At 35.0% G+C, this 15,028-nt stretch overlaps 1 protein-coding gene across 3 annotated transcripts in view; it reads left to right on the top strand.

The window, feature by feature from the left end:
- ANO3 (anoctamin 3) overlaps positions 1-15,028 on the top strand; it is a 191,336-nt gene that overhangs the window by 120,662 nt on the left and 55,646 nt on the right. For all 3 annotated transcript variants that reach the window (XM_054067765.1, XM_054067763.1, XM_054067764.1), the window contains exons 4-5: positions 3,779-3,909; positions 13,486-13,638. In XM_054067765.1, the coding sequence (XP_053923740.1) occupies positions 3,779-3,909; positions 13,486-13,638 (284 nt within the window). The remainder of the gene's footprint in view (positions 1-3,778; positions 3,910-13,485; positions 13,639-15,028) is intronic.

Below are 15,028 nucleotides of genomic sequence, written 5' to 3'. Positions count from 1 at the left end.
GAAGAAGAATTGCGAGCACTTGGAAGTGCCACAGCACATACAAATGAGACACTCCTGGCTCGTGCCTTTCAGATGCGCCCTGCGAAGCACGGGTGGCATGACATTTATTAATGGTGGAGAGGCAGGCATTGATCTGACATCTGTTAAAGACCCTCTTTCTGTTGAATAGTGTAAGCGCCTATGGCTTCTAGAGCAATATGAAATGGATTTGTTGTTTTTTCGAACTCCTGTGGCTTCTTGTGTACACCCTCCCGCTACAAATGTCAAGTAGGGTAGTTATGCTGGTTGGTATTAGACCACATCCAAGAACTACAAGAGCAGGGAGAGCTGGCAGTTGTTCTTGACAATAACAACCAAATGAGTTGTCGTAGGCCAGGAAAAGCATGATGGGAAATAAAAAAGGAAGTAAACAGTAGCTTTCCCACAGTGCAGAGGAAAAGAGCTTGAGGCAGCCAAGCTTTTCCCATGACGTTTTGTGGAGCTGCAGCCAAATAAAGGCTCCGTGTTTGGATTTAAAGATGGTTACTTATAACACAAGTCAAAGAGAAAGTCTGGAAGTCCGTATCATTGATTTTGGATGTTAGATTGAAAACATCCTTGGGTAGTAGAACTCAAGCTATGACATTCCGAGGTGCTCTCTTTTTTTTGACTTGTGGCAATCCAAAATGCCACTTAAAATGCAAAAACAAATAATAGAATTTTTTGGGGTAAGGATGGCAGAAAATAATGTTCCTTTATAGAAAAACTTTACATAATAATGCCATGGAAGTTTAAAAACTGATGTTATTGAAGAAGGGCTCAAGGAGTTAAGTCACTCTGTATTACATTGTAGTGAGACTTGGAAGGATCAAGCTCAAATAGATTTAATTCATCTAAGTTTATCTTTAGAGAAGTGTCATTTTGGCCTTTTGGGTGGGAAAATTACAGAACAGTAACTCCCCTTTTTAAGAAGAGTGGTGGATACCTTGTTACAGAAAAAGCACCTGGTCATAGAAGAATACAAAAACATAGACAATGCTATTAGTGGCATTTCATTTCTGTCTTATTCTCTCAAGATGTTTTTCTAAACGCAACATATCTCATTCGGTAGTCTTAAAAAAATTTAGATCCAATCACAAGAAATTTGCAGCAAGTTAACCTTAAGAAACAAAATGAGCCTCCCAAAGCAATTGCAATTGTTCTTTCTAACATGTTCTGGTATAGAAATATGACACAATCCATTGGACTTTTAAGTATCCCTATTTACATTAAAGATACTGATTTAAGATCCGCTGCTGAAGAGGTAAAGGCGGCGGCTGGTCTATTCAAAGTATATACAAAGCATAGTTCAGGTGTTTTGTTGACATTACTGTCTAAAATTGCGTGAATGTTAAGAAAAATGCACACTTTGGGATATACTTTTAAAATATGGATTGTATGCTCTGTGTCTGGCCTTTCCTCAGGCTGCTGTAACAAATGCTTTTTCAAGTGCAATGTTTGGATGCTATGTTTTAATCTTTGTTTGTCTACTTTTTATTGTGTTGAGAGAATTACTTTGTGGGACGGTGCTTAGGTACATAAATCATCAACTACTGAAAGGTACAATAGCAAGTTAAATTTTGTATAAGAAATGTAACTTTTTAATTCTAAAATTCTTTTTTTAGGGAATTATTTTGTTGCTAAACCCTTTTTTGACTACATTCCAGACAAAATAGCAGGTATCTCTAAATGGAAGGTAATCTTTTTTTTTTTTTTTTCCAGGAAATATATAGTACAATTTAAAAGCTGTGTCTTTGAAAACCTAAAAATGGTAAAAGTATGTTGATCACTGAGGGAAGACTCATTTCATACTTTTGAATTAAAACATGATGTACTTTTGCAAAGGATTTTTTTGAGTATTAGGTATACTCATAATATCCTCTGCAACTTCACTTTTAAAAAGAGACTTTTTAATGAAAGTAGAGTCTGTCTTTCAGCTTAGATGACCTATCTAGATGCAGAAGTTTAGGTTTCATAGTCGTGTATCTTCATTTCATTTTGCTGGCTTCTATTACAACACTCTTAAGCTAAGAGCTAAATCTTAAGTAAAGCTGAGACCTCATCACATCTGGGTGTGAGTCAAATTCTCAAATTTGCTGAGGTATCCCATTTCCTTCTTTGTATACCTACTATGTGAAACCTTCTAGACAGTCTTTTTACTACATTCACTCCATTTTACAACAGTAACAGTATATTAGATTGAAACGCTGTTTGTTTAAAATAAATAAAATCTCTGAGTTAGGTGCTCTAGCAATTAAAACGGGCTATTTCATACATTAAGAAATCCCTTCGCAGATTTATGGAGGTTAATATTAGTATCAGAAACCACCGAGGACTCATTTTGTGTAATCATTATGTAAGCCACTAAATTGCTGAAAAAACAGCTCTTGGTAAATGTTCCAGTTTAATATTCCATCTCAGAAATGTCTAGGCTACATGAGATAATTGTGGTTATTTTTCTTTCTGTAGTACTTACTGCGGAGAATTTAGCTGAATAACTTAATGAAAAATACTTTGTTGTTGAAGATGAGCTTTTATGAATATAAAATTCAGGAAATTCAGGAAATTCAAGATTGTGGTTCCCACAGCAACCATGACTTGTTTATTGGCTTCTATTTAGGATTTAGAATTACTGGGCTAAGTGCTGCTCCTAGTTTCCCTGACTTTTCCCATGTTGATTTGAAAGCTGGGATGAGAACTTGGCTCAGGATTTGTGGGCAACTTTTTTGTCTGAATATGTTTCTCTTTCCTGTTTGTCTAAGATATAATTATGTGGGAATAATCATTCCATCTTTTTAATCTTTAAAGTTTTGTTGTAAAGACTAACCATTTTCCAACACTTGTTAGAATTTATATGGTCCAGCATTGTACAAGGCATTCATATTCCTTTTACTCCTGCTGGGTATACATAGTAATTATAGTCATGATTTTTTGATGGGGAATGTGCCAGGATATTAAATGTCTGGAAAGAAGTCTCCCATCTGATCGAGGATGTAGAATCACTCATAGACTTAAGTCCTTCTAACTGGCCTGCAGTGATGATGCGGGAGGAAATTACATCTGTGAAAATGGGTCTTACAAGCTTTGAGAAAGGTCCTCAGTCACCTGCAGCTGTCTTAGGATACTCAAGTAAGTTTTTATAAAAGCATTTGTTGGACAACTAAAAACAAATCCAATTAAAAAGGAAAACTTTCTTCATGGTATCAGCCATCTTCTGGTACTACCAGGTACACCTCTTAAAATATGTTCTGAAGTGGTTACTGTAATACCTGAATATGCAGATTTTCAAATACTGTATCTAATAATGAGCAGCCTCTGTGTAGGGAAATTGGGCGTTTTCATTGCGTGTTTAAATTTAAAACATGAACTTTTACTAATCTCCAAGATGCACCTGCCGATTTGATAGCACATTTTGATTCTCAACAATTGTGAGTCAAGCAGAAAAGCATTTGAATATTTCCTTTATATTGCTTTGTATTTTATTTAAAACTGCTGTGAAGAGTGTTGTGGGCTCTTTTGATTTGAATGGTAATAGGAAAAACTTCCTGTAGGCCCCTTACTAAAAATAAAAGTCACTTCTAATTTAAGATAAACGTGAGAAAATTTCAAGTTAAAAATTTTTGCATGAAAGGATGGAATATAAGTTATTGAAAGGTGGGTACTGAAAAGGAATATTCAACTGTGGCTGTGATGATACTGTTAGCTTCTCTACACTGTAACCTAAAATGAGCCCACTGTTCTCTTTTTCCTTCAAACATAGGAAAGGACAAAGACACATATACGGATGATTCAGAACATGGAAACTATGATACTCGTACAGATCAGTCCTTGCTTATTCAAAACAAGCTTACCAGACAGAAAACAGAACCTCGGACTAAATCATCTTTGAAGGTAATCATCACAAAACTTTCTTAAATTGTATTGATTTTCAGAATGTGCTTAAATATTTTGAAGAGATTAGATAAGTTGTGGCTTAAATGATAAGAGATTTGAGTGACTGCTATTATAGTTTGATCTACAGAATCAGTGGAAGGAATTAACTGCACCAAAAGTGACCAAAACTATATAGAATCAAGGATTCTAATGATTTCTAGTGAGTCATCTAAAAGGCAGTAGCCTTCTTTCAAAAAAAATTACATTGCACACTTTTTAAGACATAGGATTCCCAGCATGGAGTGAAATTCATGTCAGCTGGGAGGCCTCAAGAAGTTAGGGGAGCTAAATTCACATAGCAAATGATCAGTTGAGAGTGACCTAAAGTGTAGGATTCTTCTTCTGAGCAGAATCCAAATGATAGTCAGACACACTGAATAAAAGACAGAATTCACTTATGTATAGAAGAGTGTAGGAGTATTTTCAGGAATCTCAACTAAAGCACTAGAAAAGCTATCTTAGCAGGTAAAAATGACATGTTATCTTGCTTGGTAATTTCCTAATCACAGTGTCCATCACAATGCGTTTTCTACAACAGTTCATCTCAAAGAATTATGACAAATTTCCAGTCCAAAACATGTATTTTTTTATTCTCACTTTGGACTGGGGGATCGTTTGTTCTCTTTTCCATTACGTCTGACTGCTTGTAAATGTGTGACAAATGACCTAACCTGGAGAATTTCTGAAGAATTTTCTTCTTCAAGCATTGGAAGTAGTGTATTCTGCAAGACATATTTTTTAACTAGCTTTTCTCTCATTTTTTGTCTATAAGGACATAAAAAGTCCCATCCTACAAATCTAGAAATGCTTAAATTATTTTAAGGTTCTGTGCTGTACATACAATACACTCTCCAGTAGGCCATTATAAGGTTCTCTCCTGCGTTACGCCTGTGGCACTTTGTGATTTTAGAATTGAATGAGTGTTTCACAAGAGCCGTGTAACTGCTGTAAAGCTTGTTCTCTCAGTCGCACTGATGATCACTAGTACAAGTTTCTGGAACGCAGGTATGAGGTTGATGTGATCTGTGAGACTTCATTTCATGGGATGCTTGTGGGAAAAAGCCTTTATAGTAATATCTGTCTGATAACTTTTAGAGAAGTTTACAGCAATTGCATTTACAGATTGGAAATCTGTGATACGAAAATAAAACTTTGGTGTTGACAGGAAGGGATTACATTTTAATCTAAACCATTGCAATAAGAATGTTTTGTATTCATGTATTCTTTTGTCTGTTTCTGCAAGGCTGGCTGAATTAAGGCAGAAATAACAATGGATAGTCTTGTGTGATTTTATTGATTAGGCAGAAAAAGCCTTTTATGTTAAAAGTGGCCTAAAAGACAGGAAAAATAAGGCAGAATATGCATAATTTATACTATGTAATAGGGAAATAAGTATATTTAAGAGCAGGTAAGAATGCTACCAAAAACAACCTATTACCAAGTAATGTCTATCTAGTAACAGGCATTTCATTATGCTAAAGGAAAGTAAGTTTTGTATTTTCATGTAAAATATAAGATGACCGCTAGCTGTGTTTTCTCACAGGCCTGCATTCAAGACTGATACAAAGTTCAGAGGCAGCCACTCTGCTAACTTTCTTTTAAAGTTTAAAGAGGAGGCTTGTATTTGTATAAAGTTGCAATGAAAATACACTTTTTATATCTCGTTCTTTGCATGTCCTGACCTACTGAACAAAGTGCTTCAGCATTTTAAAAATAGTCTTCTGAAGCCACATCTGGCTTTTAGCCTTGACATCTCCTTTTATCACAGCAATTACTTTGGAAACTTCCTTCTGCTTTTATACTGGTTTTGCATATGAGGCAACCAAGCAGGATTCTCTCCCTGTTTACTGTTTGCCTGCCTCCACAGGAAAAGGGCAGAGGGGATTTAGTTTAGTCGTCTATTAGAAAAGAAGGTTACTGTTTTGCCTTTGTGTTAGTCCACCAAGCTTTGTGGCAATTAGTGGAAGAAGTCTAAGAGCAACTTCTTCCTAAAACGGATATAAAACTACCAAAAGGAAGCTTCTAATTCTTTTTGAGACTGTTGAAAGCACAGAAGACTGCTCTACAGCTTTACAGCTGGTAAGTACGCTCATATTTTTGGAAAAGAAACTGATATATCATGATAAAAAAAAGTCTCCTCAGTCTGAACAAAGAATGAAAATGTGAAACATTGGCAAAGCAGGATAAAAGCATATCCTTTTCTTCTCAGCTTGTTAATCATTCTAATTTACACTTCTTTTGGAAGGGTTGTTTTACATGTGAGAGACTCTGGGAAAAATTGCCCAAAAAAGTTATTTGTAATTCATGCTTGATACTATTACCTGTGTCAATCATGAGCTACTTGAATGGTTCAGCAATAACAACCTTATCTTGCTGACATGATGAAAGCCAATACACATTTTCTTAGGAATTGTTCAGTGTTTCAGATCACATATATGATGTTTCACTTTCCATAAATCTGATTTGTATTACTGCAGTATTAAAGCTTTAGAAACATCAGATAATTTTGATATAGCATCTGGATGTCAATACTCATCTTGATACTCATCTACTTTTCTGGTTTTCATGATCATGATTTATAATCTCCTTTAGTGTAGTCTGGTATAATTTCAGAATCTACAGAATTCATACTGAAAAATTGTGACTTGTTCAGATACATTTAAAAAAACTATCTTCAGTATCCATCTCTGCCATCGTTTCAGTAGCAACCGCTGTTGGCGTTGTGTAGAAACTGTGACTTCATGTATGTGATTCTGCCAAGGGATGTCATGCAGAGGAATGATGCCAACAAGTGGCTGCTGTGCAAAGCATGGAATGAGTGGTGTCTGCTATTGCAAAGGAAATATAGAAAACTAGAAGGTCCCTAACTGGGAAGTTGATATTTGAAATGTTCTAGTTTCACCAAGAAAGGAAAAGCAGGCTTAAACAGACTTTATCACTTGAATGGAAGGCAACATTTGTCCAGAGAAGCAGCAAAGTCAATAGCAGTGAATTCTTCTCTGTACCAATTATCCTCACATGTATAATGGCAAGACAGAGAATATTTGAGAAATTACACTTGCATATCTTTTCATTCATTACATTACTGTTACTCTCTTTGGTCTGATGAATTTTTAACAGATGAATTTTTAGTCTAGGTAATGTATTTTGTTATCTGGCCAGGTAAAGAAAAAATTTTAAGAACAAAGTTCACTTATTATCACTAGGGGTTCAGAAACTGTAAAGAAATACTTTCTGTACAGTAGCCTAACTTACTGCCTTTTTCTGGTACCCACTGATATCCACTGTAATACTGCATGTCCAGACAAGCTTTGTGTTGGATAGGATCTGAAACGATTTCACTTTCAACCTCTGGAAATGTTGCATAACTTGTAAGGAATTTTAAATAATAGCTTGAATAAGCAATTGGCCAAAACATGCAGAATTGTATCTAATGAGCTGGACATATTACTGAAAATTCATTTAAAATTTGACCAAAACTCAGTATGCTCACTGCAGATTATTGCAGTGATTATTAAAGGATAAGTCTACCCATGAACGTCTGAAAATCATTGTTTACGCATTTTATTGCATTCTTTGTCTTTTTGAACATATCTCTTCCTCACTTGCCCACAAAATAAATATTTCGCCCACAGAATTTCATGGTGGTTTTGAAAAATGGAATAAATTAAATGTAATATCTGCAGAATAACGGTGGTTTTCAGTTTTGATACTTTATTTTCCATACTTTTGCAGGAATTATTTTCTGGTTTAACTTTTTAATGTTTAAATCCACAACTTTCAGAGCTGCACCGATTTGTGCTGTATGTTCTAATCACTAGTTTCAAGTATGTGGTTTCACTCATAATCCTGCTTCTGTGTGCAGTGCAAGTCAGACGTGTGGAAAGAGAAGGTTTGGCAATAAAAACATTTTAGTGTATGTAGGAGAACAAGATGATGTCAGCTGACAACAGTGCACTGGAAAGGAACATAGTAGAAAGTCTCATAGATAAGGACTAGTCCACAAATGCAGTCCAATAGCACAAAAGTAAATAAAGTTTATAAGGAATGATAACGAATGAAGTCATTATCCCAGAACAGAATGACATGGAGAAGTTAATTTCATGTTTATGCTTATGGTTTTGTTTAGAAAGGAAAAATGACGTGTTTCGTGAAAGGCAGGGACAGTAGTAAGTGATTTTATCATAAAGATGAACGTTTTAAAAAATAAACTTGTAAGGAACAGTTTTCAGTGTGTCAGTATGCTCCTTATTAAGGCTTTTCTATGAGACCTAAAAGAGCAACTATAGGTGGTTAAGTATTAAAAATGAGAAGCCTCTTCCTATTACCGAGCATCCTCCATTGCTGCCTACTGGTACAATAGCATTGAACAGAATTCCTTTCAAAATTTTGGATAAGATCACTTAAACCTACTCCTTTACTGAAGTAAAATTTCATGGAATATCTAACTGTGTGTTTCATGCTTACTCTGTAAGCCTGAATAAAACAAAAATGGAAAAAAAATACCCTCTGTGAAGAATTTAAATCATTACAAATTCTATAGTTTACTCCTAAAAAGTCAAAATGCAATTCTATTAGGAAGGTCAGATTTTTCTGGAAATCTTTCTCTCTGTTCAGAAAACAGAGGTTCTGCACAATAAAGTGTTGTATACCCAGAAATACATTGGCATGGGTAATTACGGGAGCCTGTAGTGATCACTAGGCTGTGTTGTGTCTGATGCCCAAGATAGTTTAGATATCTTTGCACTTGCAAATATGTTCCGAATTTTATTTCCTACGTTGTTCCACCTGTGGTTGTTTTGCAAAAGAAAGAAAAACAACCCAAGCAGTATACATTTAAAATTAATTTATATTTTTTTAATTAAGTAATTGAAAGGATAATTATAGTAAATCTGGCTCTGGGATGGTTGCTAACTTATTTGTGTGCTTAGAAAATTTCTCATAAAACACACCTTAGAGTATTCTTAAGCAGAGTATGATTTTTAAAATGTAGAAACTGAGTCTTCAATTATTTTATTTACATGCATTGCTGTAGCCTAAAATATTTTAAAATATTTCTTCAGCGAATTCTATGTAATTTATGAAGTCTGTAGCCTTGTTGGAGTCCTGAGTTTGATTTTTAAGTATCCTGAAACAAAGCAAGTGTTAATTAGGTTTCTTACTTTTGTTCATGGAAATAAGCCCATTGTAGTTAGCGTCAGAAATGTATTTATTTCTAGAAAATACCTGAAGGTAAGAGTTGAGTCGTAAGTTCTAAATGTAGACATTAACCACTGCAATGGTGGCATCCTTCAGTGTGAATATTAGTAAAGATGTTAATGCAAGGTTCATGCCAACAATATTAAGGAGAATTAATAATCAAAATACACGATGTGATTTTCGTGAGTCAGCCAGTAATCACTGTACATAGTAGCATCTTATGAAGTTCTAAGAACAATTATGAATTATATTGGAAAAAAAATTGTCTTATATAAGAAATAACCATTCTACTCAGAGTTAGAACAGGAAAGCTATTCGTGTGGATTTTGAAGCTTTAAGTAGCTGCTATGCCCAAGAATTTCACACATCAGACGTTACCTCTGTCAGAATTCCTGCCCTAGTTCTTCGAATTGTTTCCATGGCTACTTATGTCTTATACATTATTAAATAGCCCTGAATTCATCTGTTATTATTTCTGAAGCGTCTCTTAAAAATCAAGACATGAAGAGATGTAGAAAACTGCTTTTGCTTACCCCATCTATGATAACTAGTGTGCACTGTATTGTAAGCTTTGTTGCCCTCCACTTATCCTCCATTCCAAGCTGATTTTCCTTGCAAGGGTACAAAGTAATTTTATATTTTGTGGGGCATTCTATACAGTCCTGTTTGGACTGTAAGACTCCATGCCAATAAAATTTATGGTGGTGTTTCTACAAAAGTTTTTTGTGTGAGCAGTATGTCGGTGAACATGTTTTCATGAGGAATGAAATGCATTTCAGTCTGTTTACTTGTCTTTCATTCTTCCTCAACTGTTTTGTGGTGCTACAACTTTTCCCTATGTCTTTGTCTCTAAACAATACTATGGTGAGGTGATGCTATTAGGGATTGGTGATGTTGGGACTCAGTGCTTCCGTTTTCAGTAGCAGCATCACTTTTCCCACTGGTGGTATCTTCCCTTCCTTTCTCTGGGGAAAAACCCAAGATGTTTGAGTAAATCTCTCTAATATGTTGCTTCATTGTTGATAAGAGTTTATCAAAAGTATTTTCTCTAGCACATTTAGCCATCTGATTTCACAAGCTGCCTTAGGGAGGGAACTATTTATGTTCTAAACATCATTACCTTGAAATAAAAGTGTTTTAGGGAGAGAAATTCAAGCAAATTTAGGGTGCAAATTGTGAAAGCAGAATCCTGAGGCCCAGCTGTGTACATCCATCAGTCTTTTGAATCACAGGTGCTGGTCTGTTGGTATATTTACTTTTCTTTGCATAATTTTACAAATCTAAATCCAAATTACACCACCCACATGGAGGAAAGTTGAACTTCATCCTGTCTGCTGTAGAGGCAAAATAAGCATATGTGCTGTGGGGGTTTAATTCTTGTGTGCTGTATCAGTCAGCACATAGGTAAGTGAGTACTCCTCGTTTTGATTTTGGCTGAGCATTGAGATGTTCTTTGTAAATTAATATAAATATGAAACTTGCTTATATTCTCTTCATTAAATAAACGAGAGTTGTTGAGGTCAGAAATTGAAACACAGACTTATCAATGCTCGAGGTACACTCCAGTGTAGAAGATTCTCCCTGACCTTGGGTCAGAATAACCTGCTCTAGCTGAGTCCCACGTTCTCTGTGCATTCTGCCAGATTAGCACTGGTGTTGTGATTTCATTGATGTTGTATTTATAACTATGATTAGATGAAACTATTTTAAAACTATTTTTTAGATATATTCTAAAGCAACTTACATAGTGCATCATCAGCAAACTACTAACAGATGATGTTAAAATAACGAGATACCAGTCTCTGTGTTTATGTGCATATATGTATAAAATAGATAGATATTATGCTCATTTTCATTGCCATTGGTGGCAAATTTCAGGAAACTGTAAAGCAAATAATAGAATTATTAAAGTCCTTGTTCCCTACTCTTCGTTTAGTATTTATATGTTAGATAATGGTAATGAAAACCTTATTCGTGAAACAAACATGTTAGACAATTTCTTTCATGTTAGATTTGATGTACCAAGAGTCAATAATGACAAGCATTTATGTAGACATCAAGTTGGTGAATCAAATAGGTTTAAGTAAAGCCTAAAGCTTCACAGTTTGAGATCTCAGTTGTCTATACTATTTTGTTGTATAAAATAATGCCAACATAATTTAACAAATGTAAACTCTTTATTTTACATCTTTGCTAAATATTTGCAGTTTACTTATGTTTCACTTTTTTTGCTTGAGTGCTTCTTTTTTCTGGATTAAATTAATCAGTTGGGTTTTTTTTATGTAAACTGTAAACATCAGTTGAATGATAATGTCAGTGTTTTGAATTTTACAGTTTTAGACTTCAAAGCACTGTGTCATGTTATTTGTTATAATAATCACAGGCTATGAACCAATTGCAAAATGATGGCAAAGAGTGGCAAAACCTTAGGTAATATTTTACTCTGATGCAAACCAGAGTATTATGATTCTGTGTTATGAACAGGGTTACTGTTGGGTGAAGAAGTGCTTTACAGCCTCAGTACATGAATAAGAAGATTTAAAGCTCTTGTATTTAAAGACTTGGGAAGAACAAGGTGAAGTTAAAATTTGTGTTTGCAAGCTGAGTTATATAACAATAGTCTGAAAGCAATTTCTCAAATCTAACTTAAATAAGTTATCATATGAATGTAAATGTAGGAAAAAGCTGATCAGGTGGATACTATTTCAGAAAATCTGGCAAGCTAAGAAGGTGGAGAGGATGAAGTGGATTGGAGAGGAGAATATTGACTGGTTCTTTTTTGTGCAAATTTTCCAAGTGAAACAGGAAATCTGAAAAAGGGAAGAAAGTAAGGGCTTTGCCCAAAATATTTCTTCTGATGCTTTTCTCCTCCACTGTGTTGAGAAGAAGATGAAAGAATGAATCAGAGATTTATTGGTCCAAAATAGCAGATTAATAAATTTACTTTTGCCTGAGCACCTGCTGTAGTAAAAGACTGATTCATTGTGTGAGGTCTAGATAGTAGCCAATATACCTTGACTCATACCTTTAGTTGAAATTACCACTCCCTATTCTGCTTAGACATTATGGAGCTCCTTCAGAGCGCCTGAAAAAGCACCTAAATCACCAGATGAATTCTTTTACTAGCACACATATCGCTGCTAATATAGGTGGACAATATTGCTTGAGCATTACACTAAAGTGAACCTGGCAAAGTGCAGGTAGCATTAAAGTGAATCAGTCCCAAAATCAATAGAGTGTAGGTTGGGTTCACTGCACAGCTGTGATAAGTGGCTTCAGTGTTGCGCATCTCAACCTGTGACAGTACTCCTCTGAAAGTGGTCTGAGATGAGCAGATGGAAAATTTTTGTCTCTTATTGGCAGAGCTCATTCTTTATTGAACATGGTCCCCACATAATTCTGTTTGGTACTGATGAATCTGAAACAGATCCATTATTCAAAGACTTCTGGTCCCATACATATGGGTGTTATTTATCTTCAAACTAACATACTTGCTCTGGACAGTATTTTTGAAAAGGAGTGTTGCATTCTCCGGAAGATGATGATAGTTTCTCAGTTTACCTTTCCAGATTTCAAAGTCTTTCATAGTCTGACAGCAGTTGATGTAGTTACTGTCTGCTCTGAATCATGCAAAACACAGAATACAAAAATAGCTTTCACCAGCATGTAAAGCAGGGTTTTCCATATCAAGGTCAGAGAATCACTGATGTTTACAAGCATGGTGAGAAGGAACTAGACAAGATTTAAACATTGCTAATGTGACATTGAAAAAGCATTTCAACAGGAATATCCAGCGAGGCATTCCAATCGATAGCACTTCTTTTTAAAATTTTTAGGTTTATTTCTCTTTTGGAGAAAGTATAGCTTGTTCTATAAAATTTGCACAGGTACAAAGCTGGGAAACTTGGTTTAATTTACTTGTCTTTAATTATTATTTCCTACTGGAAAGTAAGGTTTAGTAGAATTTCATATCTATATACCATGCAATAGTTTTAAGTTTTTTCCACAGCTGAAAGAAATAGCTAGAATATGGGGTTTGTGAGCGATTTTATTTTGTACTAATTAATTTGAAATCCTGAGCAACCGATGCGTATGGACTGCCTGTTGTTGTGATTTGCTTTTTGTACATTCATCTTATGGATATGTGGATGTGCTCGGGAGCATGATTTAGTGGCAGATAGGAATGGTTGGACACGATGATCGAAGAGGTCTTTTCCCACCTGGTGATTCTATGTACTTATGCTTTAGGAAGTGTTGTGTTACACAGAATTTGTGATAAGGCTCTTCATCTTTATGAATGCCACATTTAGTGTATTTTTATTTTATCTTCTCCAGACTGATGGCATGGCGTCATCGGGGCTCTTCTTCAAAGATGGTAAAAAGCGCATTGATTACATCTTGGTCTACAAAAAGTCAAGTCTGCAGGTAGAAAAAAGAAGCACGTTTGAGAAGAATTTGAGAGCAGAAGGATTAATGTTAGAGCGAGAGGTGAGTCTTCTGGTGTGTGCAGTATAAAAAGCCCTTTGTAATACTCTAATGCTTTATTGGATATATAAATGATTCCTAACGATCCTACAAGCCTTTCTAGTCAGGCTTTGTTTAATGCTGTTAAATTAATAATAATAGTTGTTTGATATGTGTGTTTACCATGTTTTGGGGATGCCTGCTTGTACATGTGGACACACAAGCATGTGCCCCTTGAAGTATAATCAGTTTTAAATTGGAGCAGGTGTAGTGCAGAGTAGAGGGAAAACTTCCAGCTCCCTATGCTTGCAAAATAGAAGAAGCTTCATTAGCTCATGCTGTTACTTTAATATTTAACTTCTGTGTCTTTCAGCAGAATGCGTGGTACTAAATGTCTCTGTTTATAAAGGGGTAAAGATTTTCAATGTCAGGTTAATCCATCTGTGGTTTATATGGTTTAATCTGCATTAGTTTTTTTGAGCTAGACTAGTTTACCATTTAAGTGCCGCTGCTCAGGCTTCTGAATTCTCTTGCATACATTTGGAAAAAAGGCCTGTTATTCTAATAGTATTAAAAATGAAATTTATGTTTTATGCAGAGTGCAAAGTTTCACTGTTAAATCCCTTCTCCCTATTTTTTAACATAATGAAACTTAAAAACTTTGAGTTTTAGAAGGGATATTTTTAAAATATTTTTTAGTTGCATGAGTGTAATTTTGTTTTCTTGAATCTGATCTATTATAGTTTGTTTTCCCAAAATTCCAATTTAATATCTATTCCAGGCTCCTAATACAGTTGTTGGTACCATAAAGATTAATATTTGTGTTTAGGTGCTCATAGTCAGTCTTCTCAATAATTACTATAAAAAGATGTTCTTTGCATTGTCAAAAAATAAATTATAGAGAATGGTGGGTTTGCTTGCATTTTATTTTCCCCTTCCCTGCTGCATGGTAGTGGAGTATGGCAGATATTCAGGAATTTTCAGTATTCTTCTGTGAAATGATGGGCAATTACCTTTACTTGTCCATCTAGAACTACTTTACAAGCACGTTAAATTGTTGTTGTGATTGCGATGTCAGCAATGATAGTATTAATATAAAAAAGGAAGGGAAAAATAGCCAGGAAACAGCCTTGGATTTTTGCTGTTTCATTAATTACTTATAAAACAGGCATATATTTAGTCTATCCTGAAGTAAGCTGTAATATTTCACGCATCTTTCATCCTGATTAATGCTTTACACTCAATAGAATCAGCTTACATGTTCTGTGTTAAAGCAATGAGCTAAATTTTAACTGAAGTCCTTGCAAGTTCTAGCTGACAATGCAGCATGCTGAATATTCATAAATAACCGCCCTGACAGTAGTTTAAAATTTGGGTTTAAGGCTTCTAAAACTTGTTTAGTGCATAATAGAAA

The sequence above is a fragment of the Cuculus canorus genome, chromosome 5 (genome assembly GCF_017976375.1).
Source record: "Cuculus canorus isolate bCucCan1 chromosome 5, bCucCan1.pri, whole genome shotgun sequence".
Classification (NCBI taxonomy): domain Eukaryota; kingdom Metazoa; phylum Chordata; class Aves; order Cuculiformes; family Cuculidae; genus Cuculus; species Cuculus canorus.
Note: the sequence above shows the minus strand (reverse complement) of the source record. Positions and strands in the feature narration are given on the sequence as shown.